At 34.9% G+C, this 21,927-nt stretch overlaps 1 protein-coding gene across 4 annotated transcripts in view; it reads left to right on the forward strand.

The window, feature by feature from the left end:
- LOC128991166 (neprilysin-4-like) overlaps positions 1-21,554 on the forward strand; it is a 29,889-nt gene extending 8,335 nt beyond the window's left edge. For all 4 annotated transcript variants that reach the window (XM_054413945.1, XM_054413943.1, XM_054413946.1 and 1 more), the window contains 14 exons: positions 785-958; positions 2,407-2,495; positions 3,966-4,156; positions 4,779-5,024; positions 6,535-6,737; positions 6,944-7,123; positions 7,789-8,000; positions 8,651-8,873; positions 9,583-9,759; positions 11,318-11,480; positions 12,552-12,761; positions 13,275-13,381; positions 14,958-15,133; positions 21,231-21,554. In XM_054413945.1, the coding sequence (XP_054269920.1) occupies positions 785-958; positions 2,407-2,495; positions 3,966-4,156; positions 4,779-5,024; positions 6,535-6,737; positions 6,944-7,123; positions 7,789-8,000; positions 8,651-8,873; positions 9,583-9,759; positions 11,318-11,480; positions 12,552-12,761; positions 13,275-13,381; positions 14,958-15,133; positions 21,231-21,330 (2,451 nt within the window). In that variant the 3' untranslated portion in view covers positions 21,331-21,554. The remainder of the gene's footprint in view (positions 1-784; positions 959-2,406; positions 2,496-3,965; positions 4,157-4,778; positions 5,025-6,534; positions 6,738-6,943; positions 7,124-7,788; positions 8,001-8,650; positions 8,874-9,582; positions 9,760-11,317; positions 11,481-12,551; positions 12,762-13,274; positions 13,382-14,957; positions 15,134-21,230) is intronic.
- Positions 21,555-21,927: the final 373 nt, after the last annotated feature.

The raw sequence follows: 21,927 nt of genomic DNA on the forward strand, positions 1-21,927 counted from the left end.
GCTGATCCTAATGTCTGGTCCCAGTGCAAATGAAATGGTAAATGTAAAGACAACTACATACTTTTCCACTTCACTGCAACACTTTTGTCATATTCAACACAAAACCTCAATCATTTACTAATCTAGAGGTTAAATACCTTGTTGCCAACATAATCCTTGGTATTCTAAAGGCTACTGGTTTTGACACACTTATGGTGTCATTGTTTAGCCAGACGTGGTTGTCACTCCTAGGGGATCCTCATAAAGTCTTAAAAACATATATCGAGACGAATAAATAACAAAAACGAACACAAACAAACATTTTTACGAACAAATATTACTGTATGGCTATACAACTCTTCGGTGCGGCTGCAGGTTCAGGTTGTAGACCTAGGTGCCTAGGACTGTAGTCTAGACCTACAACCTGAACCTGCAGCCATACAAGAAGAGATTATAAAAGAAGAGGCTGGCTTTGTTCTAAAGAGTTGTATAGCCATACATTAATATTTGATCGTAAAAATGTTTATTTGTGTTTGTTTTTGTTATTTATTTGTCTCATTATGTGTTTTGAAAACTTTATGACGACCTCCTAGGAACGATAACCACATCTAGGCTTGACAATGACACCATAAGTGTGTTGAAACCGATAGCCATTAAGACTACCAAGGATTACGTTGGCAACAACGTATTTAATCTCTAAATTAGTAATTGTTAAGTAATTCGTAAGGCAACACCTCTTCGACACCAAATAAATAACAAAAACATCAGAGTCAAAATGATTGACGTATACATTTGCATGTGACAGGGAAATGTAAGTGACGAGATAGTATGGGAGGTCCCAGCTGGAAGACAAGAAGAGGTGCAGTTCCTACCGGTTCGCACTCCTGGTAATCATATCAAAGCGAGAATGAAGCTAAACCAAACAGCAGCGATAACAAAGGATTTGGATATGGTTGGTGACACAGAACATAAATCAAAAGTAAGCAAACAAAATTAAAATCAAGAGTATTCATGAACTTTATATTTTCATTTACAATTTTCATTATCTATCAATTTTTCAAAAGAGTAGTTTTTGTTTTTAATTTTTTAATTTTAAAATTTATACTAGTTTTTCTACCCGTGCATCGCAACAAGGCAAGAATACTTGAGAGAATAATGTGGGCTTCAAAATTTACTGTAAAAATCAGTTACACACACTTATCATGTGAATTATACAGGCAAAACTCGATCGTACTTATTGATTTTTAAATTTAAATGTAAATATATTGTGCATTTGCATTAAACTGTGTGGCAGAATCAAAAGATTTACTCTAGGAAAAAGTAAACAAACCATAAATTAAAACAAATGTAACAGCAGATGCATCTTCAATATTATTTTATTGTTAGTAAACAAATTTAAGTCAAATTCTTTCAAAATCCAGCATGGGTAGGGTACCTTTAAGATGGTCCCAGGGCTAAGCCCTGAAAGTTATCAAAAAATTGAAGATATTTAAACCTACTCCATGAAGTTCTACACGTATAGACAAAGTTTTGTGGCTATCGGTTCAGGTTCAGCAGTGTCTGAGTTTACCACTGCCAATCAAATTTACAAACAAACCCACCGCCTCTTTTATACTTATAAAATAGATGTTTTCAGTTTATTTTATTGGTTAGAGGAACTTGATTTCTAATGTAGGTGTTTATCTTAAGTGCAGGCTTTCCACTTCCAACAAGCAAAGACAGATGTTTCATGGATTTAGTAACAAATTTGTCAAAAAAGTTCTCATAATATATATATATATATATATATAATGGATTTATGAGTGCCAAGAAAATGCTACTAAAAAGAAGAGTTTGTGTACAATTCCTTGAGTATTAGAGAAACAACAAATTTTTACTCTTGGTCAATCACACATAGTTCATGTTAATGTATAATGGGTAAGCTGAATTTTATATTCATTCATATAATAACCTTCACCACACTGTTATGAAGAAAGAAGATTTACTTATACCATAATGGAACTGTTAAAAATCCTTGCGGCAATGTGTTTTCTTCTGGAATTCAATTCAATTCAATTCAAAGATACTTTATTCACATATATACAAAAGTATACATGAATGGCTTTCAGAACAATACATCATACATTATATCGCATAATAACTAGATAGAAAATAGATACATTTAATATACATATATATATATAAAATAAATATTTATTTTAATATCCTTAAACACTAAAAAAATCCTCAAAACTGTATATAGCGGTTTGGCCACAAGAAATCTTTTTAATTCTTTTTCAAAGCATTTAAAACTCTTTTAAGATTTTATGATTTCAGGAAGGTATAGTATTATATCCCAGAAACAGTTGGATTTTTGTTTGAAATTGCTTTTTTAGAAAACCTAAACCTAACCTATATCTATAGTTTAATGCCCAGAAGTGTGTTTAGGGGTTGCAGAATTCCAGAGAATCCGAAACTGCTCCTCTCGACATTCTTGATTACACAGACATCGACAACAAGAACAAAATCAAACCACAGTAAGTACGATGCCGCTTCATACTTGGCTTAAATTACTTCTTATCTGAATGCCCGTGTTTTGCAAAAGTTAAGTATGTTTTGAAATTTGCCAAACTTTTGAATTTATAGTGACAGGCAATTTGTCTGCAGTTTTACTTTACCTTCACCTTGGTTTATTTGATCCTCAAAGTCTTTTTTTTAGCTGTGTTGAAAATAAAGAGCACACAACCGTTTGCAATGATCTGATCAGCTGAAAAATGTATTTTACTTGGCTTCTAGTTGACCAGTGTTATTGTGGTGTGGTAGAGTACTACATCTGGTCAAAAGAAAAGCAGTCCAATGCCTTGTTTGATTGACAATTAAGGGTTCAATTCTCGTCTTGTGTAATTTATGAGGAGATCACCATCTGTGTTTTAGCTATGGAACAAGCTCAACTAAAATTAAAGACTGCTCAGGAATAGAATTTGTAAGGATAGGTTTGATGTTCTGTGAATTACATCTCAAATTAGGCATTTATATCCGTTTTAACTTATTTTTGTTTATGACCTGTGTATCCTAAAAAGACTTATTTTAGAATAGTTTTATGTTTTTTTGTTGATTGCAAAAAATAAAAATACCCCCACCGCAGCAAACCTGCCGACTAAGCGAATTTCCATTTCTCTGAATGATTTTCAATTGAATCTATTTAGGTTTAACGAGTACCTAGGTTTGCTGCCACAAGGAAACTGAAACTAATAAAGTGTGTTTTAGTAAAATATTAATAGCTTAGTATAAAAAAAATAAATTTGCCTAGTTTGATAAAAATATATCCATAAACAAACAAACTACAACATTTTCAATATTCTCCATAAGAATAACATGGGAATTTTAAATTTACAATTTTTTTAATTTTCTCTTCTCCGTTACTAATAACCGTACAAAAAGACTTTGACATACTAAATTATTTGTTTTTTTAAGCTCTTTAATATGGTCTAGAGATAAATTGGGAAATTTTGTGTTTTGGGGGTCAAAAATGAGAAAAACCAATTTTTGGCCCACAAAACCCACCGGGAAACCCCTTTCCCATGGTCCGATCATGCTGGTTCGCGAACTCATTCAAGTTTATCTCACCTTACACCTTTAAACCAAATTTCATCAAAATCGGACAAAAATTACTAAAGTTATCGCGTTCACGGACACATATATATACCTATAAATCTATATATATATATATATGTACATATATAAAAATTTGAACGAATGGTGTTTTTGGCCTCTGGGGACATAAAAATGAAAAAGTAAATCGGTCCCGAGCTTAGGTTTTACCGTGCCACCTACGGTAATAGCTACTTCCCTTTAGGGAAATTCGCTAATAAAAGCAGGCTTAATGAAATTCCCCATTGTCATTGTAGATCAACGGGGTAACATTTGGTTTGCAGATTTGGTAATTAACACGGGGTAACATTTGGTTTGCAGATTTGGTAATTAACACATTTTTAACTTGTTTGCAGTATAATATATGACGACGCTGGAGGCGAAGGCGGATCTCAGGATCTGGACCAGAGTGAACACCAGGAAGAGGACAAGTTTGAGAAAGGACCAATCAGAGACCAGCTGAGCTCGGACTGTATGTCTTCAAACTCTCAGCAGCACGCTTACTGGAAGGGCGAGGGAGATGTGAAGACCATACGAGAAGAGCAAAGTAAGTCATTCTCACTCTTTGCGTAACGCTTTGTTAGAAAAATAGGTATCCTATGGTGTCGTGTAAACTAAGACTTCCAGTAATCTTAAGTTGCACCAAAGCAAGGTGTGTAGTTCAAATCCGAGACCATGTTCTTTATTTCATTGACTAATATGCAACAGTTAGTCTTCATATTTTCTAAGTCCAAACACTCTTCTACATACAAACCTGTCAACTGGCAGCAGGTTTCAATAGGGGTCGACCCCCTTCCAAGAGAATCCTATTCATACTTGATACTTGGCAGGAGCAAAAACTTTCTCTGACATATCGTCAAAGGCTACTAGGACAAGACCGCTGTGGCAGTTTCACATAGAGGTGGGAATGAACTGGTAGTGGATGAAGCGTGAAGTAAAGGAGACGGAATTGGTCACATATTTGAACAAGAGTTTACTTTCGTCCTTGCTCGTGTCAAACCCGAGCAATAAAAACCTTATTTTACAAAACAACCCTAGTAGAATCTTAAATCTAACATTGATTCCTTATAATCTCTCCCGGTTGATCAATACAATGATTGGAAAAATGGGGAATTAAAAAAACAAAATCATCAATTTACTTAACAACTTCTCACACAAGATTGTGTTAGGCAGATTGATGAAAATGTTCATGGACACGACAGCCGACCCCTGCGACGATTTCTACCAATTTGCATGTGGCAACTGGGGTAGCCACAACCCGATTCCGAAGGATAAGGCAGCGTTTGACACATTTGAGGTCCTGCGGGAGTCTCTGGATACTGTGCTGAAGGATCTGCTCGAAGCAGACCCCACGAGCGATGATCCGGAGCCTTACGTCAAGACTAAGAACCTTTACAGGAGCTGCATGAATGAAGGTAAGGTATTACTCGCCTTTTTTGTTAAAAAAACCATAATATTACAACTCAACAAAAAACAATCAACACGGCAGATTACCGGTGCGGTTGACCCTATCCTTGTCCCCTCCATCCAGCAGGAATATTTTTTGTCCCCAACTGATTAAAACTGATTAACTGTATTTTATCTAATTAATTTTGTTTAATATATTTTAGTGCATTAAATAAACAGTCTTTCCCCTAAACTAATATATATTTTTTAAAGCAACAGGCTATTTTCATTTTCCTATAATTACATTTTTTATGATTTGGTTTACTAAATTTGTTTGATAGCAACCCAGCAGATGCACAGGCAGCACTTGCCTATGTCTGCCAATTGCCTTAAAATAAAGCAAATGAGGTTATACAGAAAATGTTCTTTTTATTTTAGTTTTAGTTTATATTTTTTAATTGTTTGTGTATTAAAAGTATATATTTTGCTCATTCCGTAAATTATGTGGAAAACAAATATATATTCACCAAATTTTACCAACCCACACTCTAAATAAAGGTACAACAAAACAGAATAAAGTTATGGCATGACAATTGAAACTTTTTAGAGTCTACTTCAAACTCTATTAAAAAAAGCAACATATTAACAAAGTGTTTTTTTCTTCCTAGTTACAAAAGTTTCTTCACTATCCTGTGTGCTGATATAGTTGAAGGACAGAGAGGTCCTATCATTAAAGAGGTTCTACCTGGGTATCTTAGTCTGTTTTCTGCGGAATGTTATAATTTTGCACCCTATTGCTGCCCCTCTTAGTGGGTAAACCCATCATTCAAGGAAGATTGTCTTCTTTTCTGTGGTTGTGTTGTCCCTCTTATTTTGGCCTTTGCTGCTTTAATTCAGAGAGGAAGTTGGAAAAAGTTATGATGATACATCACCCCCAGGTGTTCTGCTTCATCAATTTCTCTTCCTCCCATATCAGTTGATGGACCTTTTGTCTCAAAATGGTCGATGGTCATGAACACCCTCTGAAGTTACTTTCAGCCACCCTCTGGCTTCATATCACCCTAATAACTGGCATTTCCAGTCGCTTACAAGACAAATCTCCTACTGCATCTTAACTTCCATGCTCTTAAACGACACTTTATTTTTTGTTTTTAAAAGGCATTCCTACACCCGCATTCTGATTGGCGTTGCATGGTGATTGATGTTAACTTATGTACGATTTATGTTTTTTTTTTTTTTTTTAGTAGGAGTATGAGTTTGAAATTCTTGGAACTAACAATCCATAGTAACTTGAAGTGGAAACCCTTTTGTCACTGACCTAAACGATAAGTAATAATAAACTATCATTAATAACTATCATTAGTGTCATTGTTCACTACTGAGCTTTGGTCATGAAACTAAGTATGAGTGACCTAAGTTTGTTGTAACTAGATAGAAATTTTAGTCCGGTAACATGTTCAAAAGATTCTAAATAGAGCTAATGATGAAAACCGATTGATGTTCTCTCTTACTGTAATAATAAGTTCTGATTTTGTTCAGAAATGTTGGAACACCGAAGAGAGAAGCCTCTGATGGAACTGCTAGATTCCCTCGGTGGTTGGCCGATCATCAGTCCCTGCTGGAACCAATCAAACTTTGACTGGCTGGAGTTGATGGCTCGGCTGCGGCTCTACAACAACGACATTCTCATTTCAGAGTGGGTTGGACCTGACATCAAGAACAGTGATGAATACGTCATACAGGTGAGAGGCTTTGATGATAGAACTAGACATTCCATTGCTTAACCCTAGAATGCCTGTGCGGGGTAAATTTTCTCCAGGCATGTTTTTGATAAAAGAGAAAGTGTGTAAAAAAGCAGTTCTTCCAGCCTATGAGTACAGCTTCCAGTTGACACATTTACAACTCGATCTTGTACAGATTGATTGTTCTGTTCATGGATTGTTCACAGTTTGATCAGACCAGCCTGGGACTGCCGACTCGTGAGTATTACCTGCAGGCCGTCAACTTTGTGTACCTGCAGGCGTACAGAGACTACATGGTCAAGATAGCCACACTGCTGGGTGCTGACCCTCTGAGAGCAGCCAGCGAGGCAGACGATGTCATATCGTTTGAGACAGCTCTAGCTGAGGTATGTTTTTCAGTACTGCAGTTAAAATTTAGTGCTTGATCATCTAACTTAATGATGCACTTGACCAATTGTTAGATTATACGATACCTACACACAAGAGTGTTTATTTTCAGGTTAAGTGAAGTGTGTAGGTGTTGGATTAGCCTTGTTACAAGCAAAGATTAGCTGGATCTTTAGCCAGGGCCATTTACCCTCTGGGCTTAAAATTATTCTTGCTTGGAATAGAACCAGCATGTCTAGCAACCTTTTTTGATTTTAAGGCGATCAGTATAACCAATTGGCTACCCAGGTAATTTAATTAATTATAGATTTGATCAATAACTAATGGTATTGTAAGCTTACAACCTTATACGGCTTAGTTTTATCAGTTATTGGTTGTTGTCAGGATGATTAGTATTAAAGAAAGTTTAACTATCCATACCCAAGCCCAAAATACTAGTACCAACTATATCAACTATTACTCTTACGATACCTTATACCTTAGTTAATCAAAATACATATATTGAATCATCATTCCGAAACCATACAACATTTGCTTCAAAAAAATGTTCTTAGCTATTCTAGACCCATAACCATGACTATGAGGTTGACGTTAAAAGGATAAAAACTGTTAAGAGATATTCTTGATTTATTCAATTGTTAATAGTCTACATTTTACCCGGCAGATCACAGCAGCGCCCGACGAGCGACGTAACGTCAGTGAGTTGTACAAGAGGATGACGGTCGGAGAGCTGAGAGCCTTCATCCCACAGATCGACTGGCAGCTATACTTGACCATCGTGACGGAGAGACAGATCAATCATTCCGAGCCTGTCGTCATCTTTGCCCTCCGCTACATGCAGGACTTGGTGTATCTGTTGAGCCAGACTCCTCCAAGGTGAATTTAGTTGAAGGTTTAATTTGAGGGAATAGATTTGAGGAAAATATTTCTGATGGAAAAACTATTCGTTTTTTTATTAGCAGGATAGAATATCTCAAATTTGATTAAAGGACTGATTTCATACTAAATATACTAGGTCTGCCAAAAAATATTAATTCGGTTTATGTGAAAATCATAAAATTATTTATTTTGTCTTCACCAAATTTGAAGCCGATTCTACTTGGATTCTACAGTGAATCCAAGCTTCAGATAACTATACAATTGTATTGGTATGCTTGATGAATGTTTGTTGAAAACATTAGTCTAACTTTATTGTTTGTTCCTCGTCCTCTAGTACAACAATTACAGTGCTAAAAACATTTAACATGAATTGAAAGATTACATGAGTTACCAATTGATCTGCGCAAGTTGAAAAAACAAGAAAATAAATTTATTCTTGAATAACTCAAAGCTTATAAAATGTTATTCATACAACATAATAAGTAAATTAACTATTATCATTGACCATATATGTATATAGTCAATGCTATTATGAATATTTTTGTAGCGATCAGCAAACACCAATCTATGTATAATCAACTATAAATGTGTAAATGGTGATCATTATGTGAATTTCATGACAATGCTGAGTGAAAACACTTTTACAGAACCATCTCCAACTACTTGCTCTGGAGATTTGTCAGACACAGAGTCAACAATTTGGACGATCGGTTTCAAGAGGCGAAACAGAAGTTTTACTACATCCTGTTTGGCCGGGAACAATCGCCTCCGAGGTGGAAGAACTGTGTCACTCAGGTCAACAGCAACCTCGGGATGGCGGTCGGCGCTATGTTTGTGCACAAATACTTTGATGAGAAAAGCAAGAATGATGTAAGTTTCTAATCAATCTTTTAGTAGCCTATATGCATTTTTTGAAACAGGAATATGTAGAGTTAAGCTAGCTTTGAGAAAATTAGAGTCGAGGAGCTAATAAATACACGATAAAATAAAAGGGAAAATAACACTAATATTAGTGATATTTTGTCCTGCTGTGTAGTACTTCTTCAGAGAGGAGGTTGAAGAGAAATGTCAGTTACAGTTCAACACTGTATTTATCTTCAGAGTTGCCAATTGAAAAGAAAACTAGACAGTATTGTTTTCTATATTTACACAGCACTTTTGGGAAAACTACCTAATAGCTAGCTGAGAAGGAAAGTTGGCGTTATTACGTTATAATATTAGTAAGTTGTTTTGTGTATATATTAGCTCCTGAACCCTGAACTCTCATTTTCTCAGGTTTAGCTGAACTCCTATTTAAAAACTTACTAGCGAATGGGCTTCACTTTAAAATACGGTATAGCATTTTAGTAGGTACTTTTTTATTTGTTATGCTTTTACTGTGTTGCATTTTTTCTGTTGTTGAACACATACATTTATTGTTGAAAGTTCATCAAAGTACCTTTCTCAATGTACAAAGTTAGTTAAACACAATTTAACTAAACCAATCATGTTGATGAACAGTACCAGGTTTAAGAATGAACATGAATGTATAGTTAAAGTGAGCCACCAAAGAATATTAATTTAATTTTTGCGTCAACAGACATTGATCATGACTACAGAGATTCAGCAGTCGTTCCAAGAGATTCTCTCGATGACGACGTGGATCGACGACGAGACAAAATCTCTGGCAGCTGAGAAGGTTCAGACGATGATGTTGAGGATCGGATATCCTGACTACATCCTGGATCACGACCAGCTCAGCACTAGGTACAGAGATGTAAGTCCTGCTAAGCTAGACAGTTAATTGCCAAATACCCAACTGGAGTGCTCTTATCAAAATAATTAAAACAGAGGCGTCTTTCAATGGAAATATTTTTTTGCATATGTCCCTTCATGCCGTAACGTGACGTAATCAAAGAGGTTAATGGAAACAAAATATTTGAAAGTCATAAGCTAGGATCAGTTAGAGAAGGAGATTGTCTGATTAAATGTGGAACTCAACAAAGAATTCTTTCAGCTTAGCCTGACAAGCTAAATATTTTATGTGTTGATCACCTAAGTCTGCTGATCCCTCCACGAGTTGGGTATTACGAGTGACAACTGAAATGGGATTTAAATAATTGTTTATGGCACAAAGTGACTCATGGAAATGCAAAACCCCTTTAGACAGCTACAATCAATATAAAAATGATTTTATGTATATTTAATTAGTAACTTTGATTCTCATAAGCCAGAGCTGTGTTCCTCAATGCTCTTTGCGTGATTGAAAAAAAAAATGATCTAAAGGTAATTATTTAAAACAAAAGTGAGTTTGTGGACTGTTTTTATGCCTATAAAATTTTAATCCAATCTTATACGGTTGGATTGTGCGGCGTCAATCTTGATCATTTAATAATGTTGTAATTTTTCATTTTACTGGACCATCCCAGTTTATTTGAGAAATCAAACATATGTCCCAAAGGTACTATGAAAACAAATAAAGTAAAGTTGACACAAAATATCACTGTTGCTCAATGATATTCTTTGTTTTTAAATCTACTCTGATAACACTTTGCTTTTTTTGCCAATAATATCTTTTTAATAATACATGATGATTTTTAATTAGCTAATGCTCTTGGTCGTCCGGGTCACGGCACTTCCTAATCCAACTGCCCAGACAAAAATTTTGTTCTTACCTCAACTATTGCCCAGCTCCCATCCTAGATGACACCGTCGTTAGCACAGTATTTAGTTCAAACTATTGTATTAATTTAATTTCCTAATTCCCGTACAGTAAGGAAGGGGAGCGAGCTGGTCCTAAGGTAAAGTGCTTCTTTCAGTCCCCGAGTTCTCGGAGTCAAGCCCCGCTAATGACCAATGCATTGGATTTGATATTAGTGATAAAGCCCCTTGCTGCTAAATCTAGGCTGTAGTATCGTAGGAAACAATTTGGGGCTAGGAAAAAAACCCATACAGTATAATAACACTGCATTACAGTGGTTCATAAACTGAAAGTCTCAGGTTCGTAACAATCATCAATTGATAAACATGTTTTTCATACTAAACCTTTATTACTTTGTGTTTTTATGTAGGATAACCCCATGGGATGGTTGGTCCTATGTGAAAACAAATTTTATATTGGTGTACAGTCAATTTTTAAATTGTTGTAAAACAATTTTAAAGCTGTTGCAATATACAGTAGTTGGAAACAATTTTTGATCTATATTGAAATGAAACTGTTGTTAACTATACTTTATATTAATAACAGTTTAAAATAAGTTTAAAACTGATATATATATAAATTATTTAAATAATTTTTTTTCTTGTTTTTCTACTACTTGGGGTATTTTTGACAGGTGGAGATTGATCCAGATAAGTACTTTGAGAACACCCTGAATATCCTTCGTCACTTGACGAGAGTGGAACAGAACAATCTCGGATGTCGAGTGAACAAAACACTCTGGAACACAGCGCCTGCAGTTGTCAACGCTTACTACAGCCGCAACAAAAACCAGATAAGTAAGTGAATTGAGACTCGGAGAAATGAATCATCTGCTGGTGAACAATCAAATGAATGTCAGCTGATTAAATTGTTGTTTGTAATTTTAGTTAACAGGAATAGCTAAAGTCACACTTAACATATTCGCTGTGGCTGGGTCCCCGGTGACGCCTGTGGTGCGAGGCATCGATGGTGTGAGGCGGCTGTGTCACCGGGGACACAGCGCGCAATGTGTTATGTGCCCAGTCAATGTGGCTCAGGCACTCGCCGAGGACAGTTGATATACATGTTAGTATTGTGTCTCTAATACCAGTCTAACTGTGGTGTAGGTTGGTAGTAAAATTCCCCATAAAATCCCTGTCTGGCATGCTTAGAAATCAACTTGTTCTCATTCCGTCTTTCTCCCTCCAATTATTGGCAGTACAACGGGACCGGCTACGTTCCAAGCAGTGCTGCTATCTGTGGGTGTTTTAGCAAACTTACGTCGACTCTAGTCATAATGCAGCACATCAAGCACGTTATTTGCTAATCGTTAGACCCAAATTTGAAAGCCACTGATGGGCCACAGTAAATGTGTTAAAATGCTGAAATGTTTTACAAAATGAAATCATTATTTTTGCTTAATAGGGTTAAAGTTTATCGTCGAAACTAACTGAATAAGTTTTTGTTTCTTTATTTAGCATGTGGATAAAGGTGGGCTTTAATTCACCAAATCTTGCCATTATCAAATAGTTAATTACATCAATAGATGGGATTTGACCCAGCTAGGTGCTTGAATAGTACATGAAATCTAATGTTCTGCTAGTTATTGTTTAAAAGTTGAATGCAACCAGATAACTTTTTTATATTTTAGTTTTATAATCACTGAAACAGGAGCTGATTTATAATTTCTCACAACAATACCTTTGTGAAACCAATTTGCAACATATATCAGCTGTTATCTGTCACTGTTTGTCTGATTTATGTTGGGGCTCTCATCAGGTGTAAAATTAATGTATATATTTATTTTTCAAGCACTAGGTAATCCGGTGAATTTAATCACATGTTTTATTTAAAGAGTAAAATTACAAATAAAAACTATGTGTTTGCAGTGGTTCCAGCTGGTATTCTACAGCCCCCGTTCTACCACAGATATTTTCCCCGTAGTCTGAACTATGGCGGCATCGGAGTTGTGATTGGTCACGAGATCACCCATGGGTTTGATGACAAGGGGAGACTCTTTGACAAGAACGGCAACCTTCATCGTTGGTGGAGAGAAGAAGCCATTAACAACTTCCATGAAAGAGCTCGCTGCCTCATCGGTAATCATAACTCTATCATAAAAGTAAATTAATACAATCTGTTTGTCAATGTCTGCAGAATCTTTTCCAAACACAATAAACTCCTAAAACCTTTCTGTGAGGTATTATATCCGCTAATCTCTGCAGATCATGATGTCTGAGAGACCAATGAAAACCACCAGGCTTAGCATATCCAAGCAACCAGGCTAAGCATACCCAACTCTCAAAGTAAAAGTGAGTCTTTTAGGAAACTAAAATAGGAATTTTTCAAAATCAACTTAGATTGTGTTTCAAAACCAAAAATATGTTTTTCTTGCACAGTAGTTCTAGTCAATGTTATTTTTTCTTGCATATTTTTACTGACTACTACTAACCATTAAGAAAATCAGTCCTTGTAATGCTCAGAAATAAAAACAGTTTTTTTTTATAAAAAAATTCTGTAGTAGTTCGAGTAATCTTAGTAGTAACATGGTTTAGTAATATAAAGCCTTGATTAACGAGTAACATTGATCTAACCTGCATATTTTTGTTTAGAACAGTACAGCAAATATACAGTGCAAGAAGTCGGTATACAGATAGATGGAATCAACACTCAGGGTGAAAACATTGCTGATAATGGAGGCATTAAAGAGGCGTTCAGAGTAAGTTGTTATGTTGTCAATAATCAGGGTATGTTTTTATCTTAGTTGTGGTATTATTTAATTTTTAAATGGAAGATTTATAATACAGTAAAATAATAACGTTGTTACGACCTCTTACTTTCGTTATTTTCTTGTGTCTGTGGTACGAAGCTAAGCTTTAAGGAATCCAATGATTCTAGCCAGTTTTTAGAATGGGTTTAGAATACTGTTATATAATTATGTTTAGGAATTTATATCATTGAAATTAAATATGAAATGTGAAATTTACATGAACAATTCAATGTGAAACACATTAATTATTGGAACTTTCAAAATTGTTCTTTTGAATAAGCCAGCTTTTAACATAACAGTAGAAGGGATATGCAACCAAGCAAGAGTTTATTTGAATATGGAAATACATTCCATGTACTCTCAAATGGAATAATCTGTGTCTACTAGTATATCTAACTCAAAAGGGATTTCTTTTGTAGAAAGTCGAAGAAGAATTCTGATATTTTTTAAAATTCAATATAGAAATCAGGGGTTACATTTTAGGCATATAGCTTATCCAAAGTTTCCAAATAATGTGGCTCATATTTTTGTGTTTGTTTATTGATGTGTATAATTTTACATCTAATATTACACATACACATCTATATCTCATAAAATGATGCTTACAATTTTTTTAAATTTATATTATAGAAGTGTTAGAACACTTTTATTTATTAGAGAAGGATTACAATACCTAATATTATCCTTCTAGCCCAAAAGTTATTGGTTTTTGGCTTTTGAATAAGAAAAAAATATTTTATTCCAAAATCACTTTGTCACATTGTTACTATTGAAAAAACAATATTCAAATCACTGGCCAACAAATAAATTGCAGGATGTATAGCTACCGAAAAAATAAATTACAGGATGTATAGCTACCGAAAATGGTCAAAACATATTATATTTTCTCCTCTCAAAACTGGTTCAAGCTTGAAATCTCAATTTTTGACAAATAATAATGTCCGTCCCTCTTTATTCAGATATTCAGAGTATACATTCGTTGAATTACCAATAAACTATTATTTTATTTGAGAACAATGCAAGTAGAAAATACTATTAAATTAAAATAGGAACATTTGAATTAACTCTAACCTTTAAATAAGGACAAAAAGTTTTAGGAGTGAAGCAGTACCAGTCCTTTGTGCCAGTGCTTGTTTTGACAATGTTTGTTAAACACTGTAGTCTAAAACAAAAAATGTAGTCTTTAGTTAGAGAAGCTCTGAGACGTTGTTCCATTCGGTTCCAACTCAAATTAAGGTCAGGCATAAACTGAAAATACCAAAATGTCTGCTGTGGTTCAACTTTGCAAAACATGTTTTCATTAATATAACAACAAAGTTTCTTTTGTTAATTCCAATTGCAATACATTTTTGAAGATGTGTTTTAGTGTTTTTGACTTTTATAAACACACCTCCACTGTGGATCATTAGCCTTCCTTTTTTTGAAAGAGCTTCCACTCTTCCACCAAAGATTTTAAATTATCTTCGTTGATATTTATTTCTAATACCTATTAACATTACGTAAAATAACTTGTTTATGTGCGTAGGCTTACAAACACTGGCTGCACAAACATGGCTGTGCAGACGAGACTCTGCCAGGCCTCAACGCCACCGGTATGCAGCTGTTCTTTCTCAACTTTGCGCAAGTGTGGTGTGGCAACACAAGGCCTGAAGCTACACGGAACAAACTCAAAACGGCTGTACACTCTCCGGGGAAATTCAGGTGGGAGTTAAAAAAATATTTCAATACCAGCTATGAAGTATCTATAAATTCAGCATTGGCTCATCGCACACAGGGAATACTCTGCACCATGCAAATAGAAAGTATTCTGGCATAATTATTTACATTTTAATAAATTGTAGCAGAATCATTGAAAACACGCCATTGTAATCGCGCAGCTGTGACCACTGTGGAACTGTTCCGCTGCCAAAACTCTTGGGAGGATATGGAATATACAATATTTCTGCGGAGGCTGTGTGGCAAGCTCGCAGTGTGAGGTAGTGGAAGATTCAATAACAGATTGTCAAATCTAGGTCTTCTGGTGATAACCATGTCGTTGAAGAAGCTGAAGGACGTGGTCATCACCTAAAGACCTAGATTTGACTATCTAGTGTGATAGTGGAAGCCTATCATCTTTATCTATCTTTTTCTGTTATTAAATCAGATCAAATCAAAATCTCCTTTATTCATAAATGTTCAAGTACAATAAATAGAGTCAGTGAGAAATGTAGTTTGTCATAACATGACATAATAAAAACGCATCCTCATATTCAGAACTGCTCATCTTAAAACACAATTGCTAATAATGGCGTCACAAACCCAAAACAGCAGTAGAGTGTTCAGGAAAAGACGATAAAACATCTTGGCAGGCCAGCAGTTTGCATGTGTGGTGGTCATCGCTATGAGATCATTGCATCCTCTCTACCTTTCTCGAAGGACATCAATTATCAATTATCAATTATTTAAGATGGGGACGCCACTATGTGCGTATTTTTACCCAAATATGAGTGAAGGATGAGTGTAGGATGAGTGGCGCGATCTTGTAGTCTTGTTAGTGACTAAGGCCGACATGTTCCTTAGACACAGCTGTTAATTAATAGCCCATACAACTAATGGCAACTAAGGGACCTACAGTTTATAGTGGAATCCGAACCACATTTTTTCCTTGTAATTTACGAATTGGTCTAATTATCAGGATAGTACTGCGGATAGTCGTAGTACTCACTAGTGCGGACGTTACTCCACACCAGGGAGCATCGCATCCACAGTGCATCCCTATAAATATCCACAACTCGTGACATCTTGGCAGGCCAGCAGTTTGCATGTAAGGCGGTAATCGCTATGAGATCATTGCATCCTCTCTACCTTTCTTGAAGGACATCTTGGCAGGCCAGCAGTTGTCATGTGAGGCGGTAATCGCTATGAGATCATTGCATCCCCTCTACCTTTCTTGAAGGACATCTTGGCAGGCCAGCAGTTTGCATGTGAGGCGGTAATCCGCTATGAGATCATTGCATCCTCTCTACCTTTCTTGAAGGACATCTTGGCAGGCCAGCAGTTTGCATGTGAGGCGGTAATCCGCTATGAGATCATTGCATCCTCTCTACCTTTCTTGAAGGACATCTTGGCAGGCCAGCAGTTGTCATGTGAGGCGGTAATCCGCTATGAGATCATTGCATCCCCTCTACCTTTCTTGAAGGACATCTTGGCAGGCCAGCAGTTTGCATGTGAGGCGGTAATCCGCTATGAGATCATTGCATCCCCTCTACCTTTCTTGAAGGACATCTTGGCAGGCCAGCAGTTTGCATGTGAGGCAGTAATCCGCTATGAGATCATTGCATCCCCTCTACCTTTCTTGAAGGACATCTTGGCAGGCCAGCAGTTTGCATGTGAGGCGGTAATCCGCTATGAGATCATTGCATCCCCTCTACCTTTCTTGAAGGACATCTTGGCAGGCCAGCAGTTTGCATGTGAGGCGGTAATCCGCTATGAGATCATTGCATCCCCTCTACCTTTCTTGAAGGACATCTTGGCAGGCCAGCAGTTTGCATGTGAGGCGGTAATCCGCTATGAGATCATTGCATCCCCTCTACCTTTCTTGAAGGGAATTTTTTCACTTCCTTGCCCCCTGGTGCCATTTACTTAAGCGGCCCTGCATCTCGGTGTGCTATCTTTAGCAAAACTTTTTACATTTTGTGCAGCATGTTGCGGCCACCTCCCTATGAATAAGGTGTTCGGGAACTTGGTCAGTTGAAAAAGGTAACCTTCAAATTAGGCTACTCTGACGTTTTCACAGGCTAATATCTGTGTTAATGCTTCAAACATTTCTAAAAGAAATTTTAATTTTTAAATAACATTGCTATTAAATGATTGAAAAAAAAAATTGGAAGGGAAGATTTTTAACCAGAGAATTTATCCCCTGCTCTTTAAGTCCAACATCCAACCTACACTCAAGTGTAAAGAAGAATGAATTATGAATATTTTGGCAATGTTTTGTAAAAACAAGAAAATCTAAATACAATTATTTGAAGTCTTACCAATGGTTTTCATATACATTTAAAACCGTCTAAACCAATTTTACTTTTCAATAAGTATCTACTTCTACGGATTTCAATAATTTTACTCAGCGTTTTTTTAACAAGCTAATCACACGCAATTCAAGTTCTGGATTTTGCTTAGTTTTTTTTTATATTTGCAATAAGTATGATACTTCATAAGCACCAGGGATATAATTAAAGAACATGTTCAAAAGTTACAATAAGAAGAACAATAAGTTCAATAAATCTGTATAATGTCAATATTAATTATGAAAAATATGGCAATATTTACTTTGTGTTCAGTAAAGGTGGTATCATATGCAAAAAAATATGTTTTTTATTTTTGGTTATAATTTAAGCCTGTTACTTCCTGAACAAAATGACACCTTATTTATGGTTCTAAAAAAATTCCTAACCTTAGAAATAATTTTTTAAATGAAACCTTACCCGGTCTTTTTTTCTTGACATTTGAGTAATAAGTAATCTAGTGATCTCGACTTTAAAGTCCGTTTCCTTCAAAACTACTTTTTGTAATACACATGTCCCTTTTCCCAGGAACTACCTATTAAGAGATAGAACCATGACATTTTTACAGAGTATATTTGAAGCTATTTTACAGAAGTGGTACCAATTTTATTAATATACTCTGAACAATTTTACTGCTATTTATTACACACAAATAAGTTAAATTTAAGGTAATTTTTGAAAATAATTGACATTGAATAATAATTTAATGTAAATAATTTTAGTACCAGTTTTGTATAAAAACATGTATTAAACCCTTAAAAAAATTCAGGTTGATATGACGCCCCCTTAGTTATAGCTGTTCTGAAAGTGGATCTCAAACTCACAGAATATATTTTTATGTTAAGCTAAAGGAGTAAATAGGCAAACAAGCTGATAGGTTATACTAATGTTCTATCTTGATTTTCTATGCTTTGGTGTTAGAAGCTGATGTTCTAAAATGAGGTAAACTTAGTAGTAATTAGGCTGAGGTTTTGTCTGTTGTTGTGTGAGCTGATCGTCCAGATGATGTTCTAAGCTGTTGTTGGTTGTTAAGATGATATTCTAGATGATGTTCTAATCTGTTGTTGGAAGCTGATGGTCGATGTAGACTTAGAAACAATAGCAGCAGTCCTTCCCTTTGTGGACAGAAGTGTCCTGGACTTGGAAAGTTTCTTAAGTCTCTTGACCACTACTCTTGGTACTACAACAGCTTGCCTTGCGTTCCAACATTGTTCACTGAATTTATGCAAACTCTGTAAAAATAAATTTGAAATAATGTAGACTATTTTTGCTGTTTACAAGCTGATTAATATGATTAACATGTTTGGTGGTTTAGGTGCTTATAGCATAATGTTTTACCTTCATTGACCACAGAGTTAGTAAATCAGTTTCATCACTGGTAGTCATTTATTATGTCTTAGTCCAATGCTTATCTTCATTGATTTTGATGTGATTGATGGTATTTTAACTCTCTTTCATATAAATAGTATTTTTAGTTTCTTCCATATGGTATTTTTTCCATATACATAGTATATGGAGAAAGTATTGTCATATCAAATAATATATCAGTTTTGCATTACCCTCCATTAACTCAAAATAATGGTTTTCAAAGTGATGTCTGTCTGTGTGTGTGTGTAGGGCTGCAGACTACACACGTGATCCAATTTTGATGACATTTTTGTATGTGGGCACTAAATGCATGATATCTCCAGCCATTTTTAACTTCCTATAGAAATTGTTAATGGTGATTTTCCTTAACTGAAAAACTCGCTTTTCTCAAGAAGGGCTTGCTAAACATTTCGTATGTTTAGGTCCTTTTTTTACTCTAAACAAAATTATACTATCACCAATGCTGTAAAATTTACAGATTATAAGTTATTGTAATATATTAAATTCATTCTTAATTTGTGTAGGTACTTGTGATATGTTGTCTATTAACAGCTTATTCAATTCCAAAAAGCAAACTTCAAGCAAAGTAAAAAAATTGAAAATTTATTTACAAGAAAAGACAACAAGTTCTAAATAAATTTACATAAAACAAAGAAATACAAAGTTCTGGAGATCCTTTTCTTTATCTTGACAGAAGTTACAATGCATTCTAAGAATACACAATACAACAACAACTACTAACTTCAGAGTTAAACATACTTATACTAAATGGCTCTTAACTTGCGCCTTACTTTGTTTCTTTGCTGACACAGATGAAACTTAGTAATGCTACTTTATTGCTACTTCGTCGAGCATAAATTTTGAAGGGATTATCTTAGTGGATAATAAACCTAAATGAAGACCTCCCATTTTAAAGAGGCTATCCACTTTTTATAAACCAGGATTCAGTTGAAATTTGAGCAGCCAAAGTTTTACAAATGTGTAAGCTTTTACGTGTAACTGTAGGTATTTCTGATATCAAGTATACAGCAACTTTTTAACTATCCCCGCTTGACGTTTAATTTCAACTTTGTCATATTAACATCTAATGAAGCAAACATTTTATAATTAAGAGAGAAATGTATAACGTGTTAGTGGTTTGTTCAACATTATACACTCTTGACTTTTGCTCCTGGGTGGTTTATAAACACAGTATATCCCTTACAATCCAGTCTAATTGGCGTTTAAAGTGTTTTGGATTAATGCAAGTTTGGATTACACTAAATTTTAAGACTTCTTGGATATCTTATAAGCAATAAAACCCCTTTTACATGTTATAGCTTAAAATGATGCATTCTGAATTTAAAATACAAACAGTAGTTATGTGCTAAAATACATGTTAAGTTGGTGAACCTTGTTCCCATTGCTACGGGATAACCTCTCTGGGTTAACCTAAAAGAAAAACCTAAAAAAGGTAAAAATTACAAAAAAGAACCTATTCGAATAAGGTTAGCACTTGAGAGAAAGAGACACAGTAATAAGCAAGATTTTAAATATTTGGGAATTTCAAGAGTTTTGGATAATGCATTTTGATACCATAATGACTTTCAAGGAAAACATTAAAACCAAACAGCTCATAACGAAACAATACCTAACCAGATATAAACATTAAAATATACAACAGCCAAAATTAGAGTTAAAAACTTTCTAGTACCTAACATAAACATGAGGAATATTCCAAACAAAATAAAGAAAGAAAAAAACATAAATGGGACCATTTAAAATAAAATAACAATAAACTATCAAATTGAGTGACTCTTAACTATTTTTAAGTATTTATCTGAATCTTAGATAATTGTACTTTATTCTAAAGGCATGTAAATTTTGTTGTTTATGATATCATGGTTCATTATAATTATTTATTATTGTGGTTTAGAAAATTATTGACTCTGTTTAATGTTATGTACAAGTGCATAATGAATTAAGTTGTATTTTGCTTTTATTTCATTTCATTTTCTAAGCAGCCTACAGTGGCACATTCCTATGACGAGCTGTATGAAATGTTTGTACACTACTATAAAATACTTGTCCAGATCAAGGATGTTCAGACTATCAGGTTCCAGTTCGATGAGGTTTACTGTGTAACTATGTATGGCAGATCATTTATACTTCAGTTTGTGACATGCTGATGATAGGCCATTGTTGTTGCACATAGTGGCGTCCCCATCTTAAATAATTGATAATTGTATTGATAATTGTGAAGCAAAACAAAGGATCTATTCAAAACCCCCTATTAATTTAAAAGTACATAAGTTTTAAGAAAATTAGTACTGGAGTTTATTTAGAACATTCGTGTAACTTTAAAATACATTGAAACGTATTTTTTATTTTGTTTCTTTTTTCCCCAGGGTAATTGGAACTTTGACAAACAGTGAAGATTTCGCAAAAGTTTTCAAGTGTCCTCTAGGCTCTCCTATGAACCCAAAGAAGAAATGTTCAGTTTGGTGATGAACAATCAGAATAAACTTGAAGATACTCCTACTCGTAGTGGCTTCCTGCTTTCTACTTCTGACAAAATCATTTGTATATTTTGATTTTTATACTTTTATAGTGCTACAGATAGTTTTGTACTTACTGTTAGTAGTTTTGTATTGTTTTTACGCTTCATACGCTTAAGAGCTATATGCTTAAAGATGTAAATTTGTAATATGTATAAAATAAATTATGGTAGGCCCCTACGTATTTCTTTAAATTTATTTTTCCTGTTGAATACAACCTGGATTTATACTAACTAATAGATTAGCCTTAGAAATAATTTAGTGAAGACAAAATGGGTTACAGAATTATTTTTTCTATAAATAGCTGTAAGGGAATTAAGGCAACTGTATAATAGCACAGATGTAATTGGAGAAATCAAGTGCCGAAGAATCAGATGGGCTGGTCATATATTAAGAAGAGGTGAAGATTGTAGACTGGGAAGAGTTTTAAAGGGAAACACTACAGGAAGGCGACCCCGGGGAAGACCTAAGCAGAGGTGGTGGAAGCAAGTGCAAGAAGATTTGGAGAGCATTGGGGCAACACTTGGCGAAGATTTGTTGGTGCGAC

This window comes from Macrosteles quadrilineatus, unplaced genomic scaffold, assembly GCF_028750875.1.
Source record: "Macrosteles quadrilineatus isolate MER2022 unplaced genomic scaffold, UCM_ALF_1.0 Scaffold_3__2_contigs__length_128488019, whole genome shotgun sequence".
In the NCBI taxonomy this organism is placed as follows: domain Eukaryota; kingdom Metazoa; phylum Arthropoda; class Insecta; order Hemiptera; family Cicadellidae; genus Macrosteles; species Macrosteles quadrilineatus.